This window comes from Eurypyga helias, unplaced genomic scaffold (assembly GCF_000690775.1).
Source record: "Eurypyga helias isolate BGI_N326 unplaced genomic scaffold, ASM69077v1 scaffold17493, whole genome shotgun sequence".
NCBI lineage: Eukaryota > Metazoa > Chordata > Aves > Eurypygiformes > Eurypygidae > Eurypyga > Eurypyga helias.
In genome coordinates, this window is record NW_010239372.1 from 4,355 (window position 1) to 16,185 (window position 11,831).

Below are 11,831 nucleotides of genomic sequence, written 5' to 3' on the forward strand. Positions count from 1 at the left end.
TCCTGCTTTGAGTGTTACTGATGGAACTTAAGATAGACACATATAACCATGGATTTGACAAACAAGACACAGAGAACAGGCAGCAATTTTTTTGTAACTGGGTTTTTCTTTTCTTCTTATCCCCTTCTCCCTGTCAGATCCTGAAGTAGTCACCTTTTTTGGAAGGGCAGGGTTTTCATTTGTGGCGCTTAAAGAAAGAAGAAAACTTTAATGAGAACTTGTTTTGAAGGGCAATATGTTTATTTTTGGTGCTTAAAGAAGGGAAAAAAAAAACCAACCCAAAACCCTCAATGAACCTGAAGTCTGCGAACTGGACGTTGCTCTAAAGACATAAAGAGGTACCAGGTCTCCCTCATTCAGTCCTGAGCCTGCTCTGTTACTAGGTTTCGGTTTTGCAGGGTGATGGTCTGGCCCTTCGCCTGCAGCTCAGTTCCTTTCCCTGCGGCGGTGTTTATTGAGAAGTCTGGTCTCTGACCTCCTGCAGGTCCGGAACGGGAATGATGGAGGAAGGGATGTTGGATATTGATACGATATAATCAGCGTCTCTGCCAGCCAGTCAGTTCTTCCTCTGTTTCACCTGCCCGAGCATCAGAACAGTATTCACAACCAGTGGCAACATATATAATGTGACTACAGGGCTTGTAATGGTAGTTTTGTTAGTTCTCTAATTCTTTCCAGCACAAATCTTTTTTCCAAACCCAAATATTCCGAAGCACATGCATTTCTTATCGCCCATCTATTCTACCTATGAAAGAGCTGTTGTGTCTGCTGATGGAAGAGGAGTGTTGTTGTAACTGAAGCACCAGCCTGTACCAAATAGAGAGGTTTTTTTCAAGTTAATGACGTGCAAAGGCTAGAGCTGTTCAATCTGTGCAGCTCTGAAAGCACGAGCACGCAAAAGCAAAAATGCACATGGCCTCCGCCGAGCTGTCTTGCATCTCTCAGTGCACGTCTGATGGGGCAGCTCCTCAGCTCATGTAAACGCGACTACGCCAGCTCCTGCCAACTGAGCATCGCGCTCTGTTGTGTGTAATTTGTGTGAGATCTGTCCTTCTGCTGACGAGGGGCAGGGAGAACTAGCAGCAAAGTCTCTTCTCTAACAGTTATTACTGAGACTATTTGTGTATTTCATCCGTCTCTCTCTCTCCCTACTCTGTGCTCTCATAGAAAGGACCAAAATACGTAATTCTCGTTGGTAACAATAGGTAATGCTGTGTCAGTTTGTACACTGTGGGAGAGGGTGCTTGGGAGTTGTCCATCTTTAGCCAGGTAGGTAGTAATTTATTCTCCATGGCTAGTTTTCCAAACTCAAAGTGGATTTCTGGTTCCTAGAGGATAGTTTGGGTGAAGTAACATACAACTGGTCATGTAAATCTCAAACTGAAGCAGGAAAAACTTAGTATGGAGTTGCAGGAGGTGTTTTGATGCATTTTCTCTGAAGTCAAAGAACAGGGGGGAAAAAAAAAAATCTGTTTCTTCCATTCCGAGTTTTCGGGTCTGGCAATTGCCAGGTTGAGCTTGAGAGATGCTGGGAGTTTCGTAGGAGCCTCCTGAGAGGTGAAGGTACCTGGGAGTTCCCAGTCCGGAGCACTCTTCCATCATTAAGGCCTCCTTGCGCTGAGCCATCACTGTGTTTACACAGGAGCAAAGAGGGGCAGCCTTTGATTTGTGGGGGGGAGTCTGAGGTAGGTGAACACGGGGCAGTTCCACGTTATCTGGAGTTAGTGAGTGGTTTATCCTGTTACTCCACAGTTCAGCGGGCTGCGTGAGTCAAATGCACTTCTGTCCCGCGTACGCCTTGGAGTTGAGAGCAGGACAAAAGTGAGGGCATGTTTATTAGCGCCAGTGACACTGGGGTACAGCTTGACGTCTGAGACTATGCGAAGTGAACGGTGTAGCAGATTAGCCCTGAAACAAGTGCTTATGTGAATTCATTCATAACGAGGAGAGGTGGCCTAATGAGATTATTGCTCGGTGCGTACGTTCCGGATGCTCTTCTCGCCTGAGTTACGGAAGTGTGGAGGGTGAAAAGGTAACAAAACACACCTAATCGCAGCCCTTGACCCACCCTCAGTGGCTGCTTTCACTCTAAAAAGGTTTTTGGTCCATAAACAAGTGCAGATGAAATCTTACCCTTTGTTAGGTAGCAGGTATGCCTCGTGCTGTGGTTACAGGTTAAATGAAATAACAAGCCGTGCCATGATGCTGCAATGCTTCCCTCCCCGCCCCTCAGTCTGGATTATTGTAATGGAAGGTTATACACAGTCTCTCGAGACTGCTAGGTAGATTTTTATACCCTGATTTCCAGGTTTCCCTCCCCAGGGAGATAGAACACGTGAGACACGTATTGGTACTGTTCTCCAAAATGCTGGGAAACAGAATTTCTGTCAGGAGTAGAGCAGGGCCTGATCCACATCACTGTGAGGCTGCTGACAGCAATTTCAGAGTATAAGATCTGTCAGAACTCGTTGAAATGGGAAAGACATGGGTATTTTCTTCCCTTAGGTCCCCTTTTTTAGTCAAAATCCCTCCCTCCCTGGCAAAAGGAAAATGTTGACCCGCTGGACTTTGTTTCTTTTTACATCCCTCTCTCCTGCAGCTCAGGAAATCCTGTAGCATCTCCGTATTTTATTCCTTCCTTGTGTAAATGGAGTATGGTGCCACCAGACGTGCTGCTTGGATAAACAGCAAGGCTTCGCCGATTGTGTCTCAGTGATATTTTCTTTCGTAGCTGCGTTTGACTTTTTTCCAGTTTGTGGGCATGTCGATACTTTCCGTGTAGGTGTGGACCACGCTGGGTTTCATCTGCCTACAGAGTTTGCTGTAGCAGCTTATGGGATCTTGTCTGTCTTAGTCACCGCAGAAGCAAGTCACAGACTCCCCGGCGTGCAGGGGCACGGGTCAAAAACCACAGCCCGGAGTTTAAATAGGCTGTACTGAGAGAAACGGAGAAAGGAGATTATTGCCCGAGTGCAGGCGGGGAAGCGGCGGTCGCGGGGTGCGACACTGCCTGTGTTTGTACTCGTGTCACACTTTGCACAAAATTAACCCTGATTTATCTAGAACGCTGTTTCGGGCCTTGGAGCACAGCCCCGGTGGTTGCCACTGTGCAGAGCTTAGGACAGGGTATTTTAAAGCAAGGGTTTGCTGAAAAGGTTGCAGGTTCTGAAACCTACTCCTGGCAGAGAAGCGGCCAGGAAGACGCGAGTGCCGCCCGCATCCTGCCCCGTCATCCCCTTTCCCACGGAGCGGCAGCGCTCGGGGACGGTCGGCTTCCGTCACAGCACTGGATTTGGCCTCATCTCCAAGTATTTCCCCTCTTCCCTCTCAGCTGTTGCATTTTGCCACAAGCTTGCCTTTCAAAAGTAAAGTTACCAGGAAAAGAAGAGAATGAAACAGCCCCGGAGTCCGGAGGTAGAGGAGGACAGGGAAGTGCAGCACCGGTGACGAAGCGGTGGCTGGAACGCTGCTGTTCCAAGCTGGCTGCTGGGTGGAGAAACCCGGACTTCTCCCGGCTCCCTCGCAGAGGTCGTTCTCCTGGAAAATTTACAGCTCTGAGCTGTTTGGCTTGGCACCATGGTCAGGATGCTGCCTTGTAAACTTAATAATAGCTGCCCTCTTTTTAATTTGTTTGACCTTGACTACAATAATTTATTATGTGCATTAGATCTTTTTTTTTTTTTTGTTAAAAAAACCCCAAACAGCAGACCAACAAAGAATTTGGCTCCCTGTTCCTTCTTCCATGGTAGGTTGGTCTTGAACTCCTCGGGTTTGATGGCGCACGGTGCGTCTGCAGTTGTGCAGGACGAGTTAAGGGGGTAACGCTGACGTTTTCTTAGGAAGGAGCCTCACCAGGGTTGTGCCGTGGCGACTTGCTTTCCCCACTCTCTGCCTGCACGAGCAGGGTTTGCTCCCGTTTTCCCCTGGCAGCCCCTTTTGGGGAAGAGCTCGTCCGTGTTTTCAGAAAGCCTCGGTGCAGACAAAGGCAATGCTCCAGAAGCAGCCCCCGTGTTTTGTGTTACCTCCTAATTCGTGTAGGTCTCTACGTCTCGGCAGAGGCCAGGACACAAAAACTGAGATCTCTCCTAGTTGTGTGATTTTTGGGTGTTTTTTTCTTAATGCTTAAAGTGAAAGCAGTCTGCTGGCACAGCCTACCTTGGTTTCTCTCTCCCGTCCCTTGCAGATTTCCTCTGCGTCTGTCTCTTTGATGGATCCCCACAGAACATGACACTTTATTTTACCCAACACCAGGCTTGTAAAGAATTAGGCTTGTTTGAAGGTCCCGTTCCAGCAGTCAGAATCACCTTCCCTGTCTCTTGCAGAAGAGCACACGTTTCGCTGCGAGGACTGCGATGAACTTTTTCAGTCCAAGCTCGACCTGCGGCGACACAAGAAGTACGCCTGCAACGCCGTCAGCTCCCTCTACGAGACCCTGAACGACGAGATCAAGCAAGAAGGTCTTGGAGATGGACAGGTCTACGAGTGCAAAGACTGTGAGAGGATGTTCCCCAATAAATACAGGTACCGGGAGGTTGCCAGCCCCTCCGCTGGCCGGCCCCTCTCCCTTACTCCAGCCTTGTCTGGTGGGGGGAAATGTGGGAGCTGGGGGGCACAGGATGGCTAGGGGGGGACACCTTTCCTTTCTCCACAGGGTTCAGGAAGGTTGCTTTTAGGATCCTTCAATGTAATTAGCTATTGGACAGCATTTTGTTTCGCCTTGATTCCATAGGTTGTGATGCTTTCCCTTCCCTGCTGGGAGAAGCACCCATGGATTACCGGCACTGTAGTGTAAATGGCTGTTTTCTGAATTCCCTGTGGCTTGTCCAGGGCTGCCAGAGGCAGGTTGATAGACCTGGCTGGTATCTTTGCTCCCGTGTGAGCCGGTTCTGAGGGAAAACAGTGGTATTGCATTCTGCCAATATTTGCACAAAGCCTTTTTTTACACATAATCCTGGGCCATTTGAGATCAGGGGGTATAAAGAGGCGTTGTTGTACTAAGAACTCTTAATGTGGGCATGAGCTCCCATTTGTTCTTGTGGAAACGATTAAAACAAACTTACTTTTATTCCAATCACCATTTTGGACTTTAAAATAGAAAATATTCAGGAAAAAATGTTGTGTTCACCCAGCATTTTGGTAGTAGAAGTGTGAAAAGGAAAGAAAGAAGATAGGCTATTCTCCATCTCAGATTTTGATTTGCAGTAATCATTCAGGTGTTGTTGCAAGGCAACCCTAAACAAGAATTAAACTTCTTTTTTCCAAGGGCAAGCTCTTTGTCCCAGTACATTTAACTGAAAGTTCCCATCTTCCAAGCATAACGTGCTGGTAATCAATGCAGCTTTAAAGCAGAGATCCTTGAGATTTCAGGTTCATTTACAACGTGACACTCAACTAGTTAAATAAGAGGAGCCGCTTTTAAGAAAAGGAGGGGTTTTGTTTCATCATTCTAGGACTGCGTTTATTTGCACCCTGAGCCTTTAACTCCCAGGCTGTTGTCTCTGCAGTGTGAGGGCCTAGCGCTGTATCTCTTTACCGGAGGCTGAAGTTCTCACACACTCGTTTCAGTTGACTGAACAGCCACCGCGCGCAGCACGATTTGGTACAACCTCACGGGAACTGGCAATCCTCTTCGTGTAGTTCATAAAACCGTGGAGCTTAAAGCCAGTGTAAGGCCTGTTCCATTTCAATTAAAAACTTAGAGAATGATGTTCGCCGTCAGTAGTCATTTTGAACTTAATTACGTTGTTACTTTCAGGCCTTTTAACTAGGTAAGTGAAGAAAAAAAGCTGTTCTAAAGAATGTAGAGAAAGGTGAAAGAGCGTTCCGCTCGTTCCCCTGTCTTGAAAAGCGCTTGGCTGTCGGCTGTGCTGTGGGCGCTGGGAAGGTTGGTACTAGGTACTGCCTGCCAGCAATACCTGTACCGTGGTTCTGTTGGCACAGCTTGATGTCTTTATGCCTCACCTTCTGCTTCTCCCTTGGCTACTGTTGATTAGATACCAGGAGGCTGCAGTTCTCCTGGGTTTTCTACCTGACAAGAAAAGGAGACCTTCCTTTAAATGGCTTAAATATTTGTGATTTGTAGTAGAAGTCCTTTTATCTCTCTGGCTGTGTTAGGAACTTTCTCCTCTTCAGCTTCCAGCACCCTGTAGTTTTTGTGTTAATTTAGGAAATACCTTTTTGAAACATATGTGTCATCTCCCCTGGGTAAGGTTTGTGTGTTTGCTGGCTTCTCGTGGGAAATACTCCATTCTGCAGAAAGGTTTTAAGTCTCTTTTTCCCTTGTCCCTGTGGGTAGGATGTTCAGAGTCGCCTGGGGAAGCTAATTCTAGGTATTCAAATGATGTGGTTGAGCGAAGGTCCCGGTTTCCCTTGATTTCTTGGGAGAAGTGGGTAAGACAGACCCCGACTCAGTGTCGGACTTGGCTCGCCTTGGGGCACATCTCAGCCGCAAGCATTGCTGGCGGTGGAGCAGAGGGCTCCCGGCCCAGGTACTGCGTTTAACTCCGGGTGGGTAAAAGTGACGTGCTCAGACCCAAAACCTTCGGAAGGGCCAAGGACCAAGCGCCAATTTTACAAGCGCTGTCCCGATTTGTTTTAGGGACCCTCTCCTGTTTTGATTCTTCAAATGCATCACTCCTAACTGTTGCTTTACAGAGCTCCTAATTAAGCAGGAAGCGTGGCAGAACGCTTGCCGGTCATCGGTGCGCTCTACACACACCTCCCAAGCTTGCGGTAAAGGCCCATGCGTGTGCTAGCTGGGTTTTCCAGTTTCTGAGCCCCCCTCAGCGACAGAGAGGCCTTTTCAAGGCATTTCCAGCCGAACTCCGCTGGAGATGCTCCAGGTCACTAGGCACAGACCTGTATGCTTGGAAAACGTTTGGAGCTGTGGTAGTGGGCTCAGCAGCTGCGGTGCCTTTTCGACCGCACATCCTAAAGATTTGGGTTGGGGTTGATTTTCAGCAAGTCTGAAAGTTCTGAGAGAACTGGGCTTGTTCGGCCTGGAGAAGGGAAGGCTCCAGGGAGACATTATAGCACCTTCCAGTACCTGAAGGGGCTACAAGGAAGCTGGGGGGGACTTTTTACAAGGGCCTGTAGTGACAGGACAAGGGGTAACGGGGTTAAACTGAAAGTGGGGAGGTTTAGATTAGATATCAGGAAGAAATTCTTCCCGCAGAGGGTGGTGAGCACTGGGACAGGTTGCCCAGAGACGCTGTGGGTGCCCCATCCCTGGAAGTGTCCAAGGCCAGGCTGGATGAGGCTTGGAGCAACCTGGGCTATGGAAGGTGTCCCTGCCCATGGCAGGGGGTGGAACTAGATGGTCTTTAAGGTCCCTTCTGACCTAAACCCTTCCGTGATTCTATGAAGTCATACCAAGTCATTTTTGCTTTGGACGGGGGAAAGGTAGAATCAGCAGCATCACCCTTCAGTGTACTGCATGCTGACGGATTTAGTGGAGCTGGGAGAGAACGTCCACATCTATCCCTCCCCCATCCATCTGCTGCGCGTTACGTACTGAGGGAGCCACTGAAACATGGGCTGTATCCCACCAGCATACCTAGATGGTCTTAGAATTTTTCAGAAGTTAATACAGATCTAATCAAGAGTGCCACTGGGGAACTGAAATTGAGCATTTAGCAGCTGCCTAAATAAATAAATGTTTCTGCTAATCCCAGTAGGTACTTGCCTCTAAACAGCATATTAGTTTGTCCATGTTTGCTCTAAACAAACTCATAAATCACAGTTAACAGGAACATATTTTTGTGTATGTATATGAGAGGTATATATTTCTTTGTGTAAAAAAAAAAGTGTTAAGAACACCATTTCTTTAGCAAAATGAATATTGCTTCTTTAAAATTAGCTGGTTGGCAGTTTGTGAGGGGCACGTTCATGAATGGTAATTCCAACTTGGAGGAAGAGGAGGTTCTTCAAGGGAGTAGCAGGCTGCTCCGATTCTGATGTAGGGTTGCCAGGCAGGTTGCAGTCCCATGCAGCCACCTTTTACGTGATTGCCCATGCTGCTGTGCCAGCAAATGCCTACGGGGCACAAAGATTTCCGTGCGGGTCAGTGCAATGAGCCTTTATGCTGGGAATTGCAAAGGACCCCAGTGTTGGTCTATTCTGCTCCTGTGTGTCCCACTGCAGGTCCCCGTGGGCACCTGAAGAGAGGGAGGGCAGCGTAGTCCTGAGGACACTGCCAAGGCTGAGTGATTCCTCAGTTTCCAAATGCCTCGGGCACTGTGGAAATGCCCAGGAGTTACCTGCTGCGAAGTTGTCCTGCAGCATTTAGTGAGGACTGGCAGGATTTTCCAGTAGTGTTTAGTTTTAAGGTTCCTATAAAAAATACAGCCATGCTTTAAAGTTCCATAGAGTGGTTTCCTATCGATCCGCAGGGGATTTCAGGCAGTACTGGATTTCACAGAAGTTTGTCCTCTGTCAGAATTCACAGTGAGCAGAACTGTTTAACTCCTGTTAAACTGCACGGAAGGCAGCACCCAAACTTTCTTCCTTTGTGTCTCAGGGCTGGCCTGAGAGGTGCAGGATTTCCAGCCAGCTTAGCACTCCATCTTCAACAGAAGGGTTTCCTGGGCACCATTCCTGCCCCGCTGCCACCGACAGTGGCTTCCCTCGGCTGTCACACATGGCTCGGTGGCCCAGGGGAGCGCAGGGACGATGCTTGGGCACGGGGGAGACCGGGCACCCTGTGCCTCTCTCTGCAAAGCCATCGCTGCCGTGGCCCGGCTCCAGCAGCCGCTTTGGTTTGCCATCATCCGCCTGGTTTGGGAGAGGCTGCCAGTTGGCAGAAGTTGAAATTGCCGAGCTGAGTAATAAAAGATGCCTGACATTTAGAAGTGAAATGTGTTTGCACCTTATCGTGTTTCTCTCCAACGTTAAGTCGCTGTGTTCTGGGAAGCTGTGGGCTCGGTGCCCGTGAAAACGGCAATGCGATAGTCTCAGCAGCGAGAGCTAATATCTTGTCTTTCCCTGTGGGGATGCCGTGGAAGTCGTGGTCACAAAGTGCTCATTTTTCCCTTTGGGAACCTGCAGGGGCAGGTCTGGTTTTACCTTCCTTTCCCCCCTTGTAAGCAGACTCGGATATTTAATAAGAAATACCATAAAACGCAGCTACGTTTTGAGGCAGAAAAGGATGGCTTCCAAATGCCAAAGAAGATGTGGTGTTTGCGCGTGGCCGCATCTCTCGCGGTCGACGTGCTGCTCACCCCCGTGTCACAGAGGTTCTTGCAGTCGTGCTCGCAGCAGGTTCTGGGGACCCCCCTGGGCTCCCCCAGGCTGGCAGCCTGTTTCTCTATTGCCGTCCCTAATCACCTCTCTCGGGTTCAGACCTCCCTGGTTCAGGATTTCGGTATCAGTAGGTGCCGGGTTTGGGTGGGCACTGGAGTTGGGCTCCGTTTGCTGCCGGGCCCAGCGAGGTCAGCCTGTCTCTCTCTCTCAGCCTGGAGCAGCACATGGTAATCCACACCGAGGAGCGGGAGTACAAGTGCGACCAGTGTCCCAAGGCTTTCAACTGGAAATCCAACCTGATTCGGCACCAAATGTCTCACGACAGTGGGAAACGGTTTGAATGTGAAAACTGCGTTAAGGTACGGTGCAAGACGTGGCAGCTTTGCCGGGGGGAGGGCGCTGGGGCCTGGGGGAAGGGCTCTAGAGGATGGGCGACCCGTGCGGCATGGGTCAGTAGCCCGGCCGTGGCATGGGAACACAAGGAGTGCGATGCGCTTGGCTGGTCCCGGCACATCAGCTTGGGTGTGGAGCTCAGACTTGCCCCGGGCAACTGGCCCTCAGCCTTTTCCCGGGTATCGAGGAGTTCTGGGGTGACAGGCGAGCGTTGTGCAGGGCAGACATAGGTGGGCCAACGGCCGTTGAACTGCGAGCACCGCACGCTTCGGAGAGCGCGCCAGCAGCCACGGCTCAGCCCCGCGCGCTTCCTTACCCACGTAGAGCGGGAGCTGAACATCCCACGCTCCTGAGGCTGGGTGATGCAAACCCAGTGGGGAAAAACTATCCCGCTCTTCTCCCCGCTGCTTTGTTTCCCCTCCTGAAGGCGTTTTCTCTTTCAGGTGTTTACCGACCCCAGCAACCTCCAGCGGCACATCCGTTCCCAGCACGTCGGCGCGCGAGCCCACGCCTGCCCGGACTGCGGGAAAACTTTTGCCACCTCGTCTGGCCTCAAACAGCACAAGCACATTCACAGCACTGTCAAACCTTTCATATGTAAGTTGTCACGGCCATCACAGAGCTCTGGCTTTCGCTATAATTGCACGTATCCTGCGGGGCCCCCCCGGTACCAGCTGTCCCTCTGTGAGCAGCCGCTGTAATTTCATAGGTCAGAGCACAAGATGAAATTCCGCAGCGGGTTAATTTTTAGGTGGAGGTGGGTTGGTTTTTTTTTTGCATTGCTCCCTGTTTTTTCAGTAAACATTCATGGCAGTTTTTGACTTTCTTGACAAGTTAAAAGCTGAGTCTCTCAGCAGTCCTAGCGATGCCATTTTCTCATATCTTTTCTTCCTCTCGTCTTTTGTACCTTAATAATTTTTGAATGTTCGTGTTGGTGACATAAATAAATAGCTGACACGGCCTGATCGAAAGGTTTTTCGGGGGGCAGGGAGGGGCCTCAAATCCCCTTGCCATCATAAAGGATTTGCAGTAGTCACAGAGACGAGAAGCAGGTGGGTGTTTTTTAAAAGAGAGGTTTTTCCTTCTTTATTTACTGCATGTTTCATCTAGATAATGCTTGGTAGCCAAATAAAGAGCAGATTAACCGTGTCCTTAGTGCTCTCTTCAGCGGAATATTTCCAAAAGGGCATTTTCCCTCGAGAGCCATTCGTCTCCTGACTTGTCATTCCCAGGGTTGTATATTTTGTTAATTGACACAGCACCTATTGGTTTTTGATAACTGTGCAGAAAAGTGGATTGTGTCACAACAAAGCTACAGAAACTTTAGGGGACCGCTTCCTGACACTCCTCAGAAAGCGTCGTTCCAGCGCAGAACGGGATCTGTGTTTGATTCCAGGCTTTGATGTTACGGTGGGGAAGCCACTGAACCCACTTCTGCCTTTTTTTCCCTGTTGGTATAATGGGAACAGTATGCAGGAGTGTCCTGGGAGGCTCATTTCATTAATGTGTTCTGAGATAATCAGGTGGGTGTCAGCGGAGGAAGAAAAAATACTCTTATTGCTCATTTTGATGCAATCTTTCACTTGATGACGGGCACATGAAAGAGATAATTTGAATCTCATAGCATTGCTGCAGTGGGATGAATGATTTCTCCTCATAATCCCCTCACTCTCACCTCATAAGAATTAGGGAGTTGTCAGTCTAAATCAGCGTGTAAAACAACCGGAGACTGATCCTGCCTAGTTCAGATGTGCCAGGTGGAGTCACATGCATGGATATGGAACCCATTAGCCACTTCTCGGGGGAGCCATGAGGCAGGATTCGCTGGGGAGTGTTTCTTTCCTGCTCGGTGGAAGCAAGGAGCACGCGCGTGTGTGTGTGGGTGTTTGTTTACAGTGTTATACCTGGCGTTAAAAAACCCCAAACCCTTAACTTTATAACTGCAGAACAGATCAGCACGAGAGGCCGTTACCCGCAGGGTTACCAAATCACTGCAACTCTGTAAATCCGTAAACTGGAAGCGTAAACGTCAAATGTCCAGTTTTCCCTATTTTAAAATGATCGGCAAGCCTTGACACCCGTAGCACTTTTCTTTAGGGAATTTCCTGCAGCAAACTGGGGAAACCAGATGGACCCATTGGCCTGATTTTATGCGGGCAGAGCTGAAGGACGGAGGAGCCAGACGCTGTGCCAGCGTT

General features: G+C 49.3%; 1 protein-coding gene across 1 annotated transcript in view; it reads left to right on the top strand.

Moving 5' to 3' along the window:
• The window catches only part of PRDM16 (PR domain containing 16), a 37,949-nt gene that overhangs the window by 2,907 nt on the left and 23,211 nt on the right, over positions 1 to 11,831 (top strand). The window contains exons 2-4 of the mRNA XM_010148137.1: positions 4,323 to 4,521; positions 9,452 to 9,599; positions 10,077 to 10,230. Coding sequence (XP_010146439.1) covers positions 4,323 to 4,521; positions 9,452 to 9,599; positions 10,077 to 10,230 — 501 coding nt within the window. The remainder of the gene's footprint in view (positions 1 to 4,322; positions 4,522 to 9,451; positions 9,600 to 10,076; positions 10,231 to 11,831) is intronic.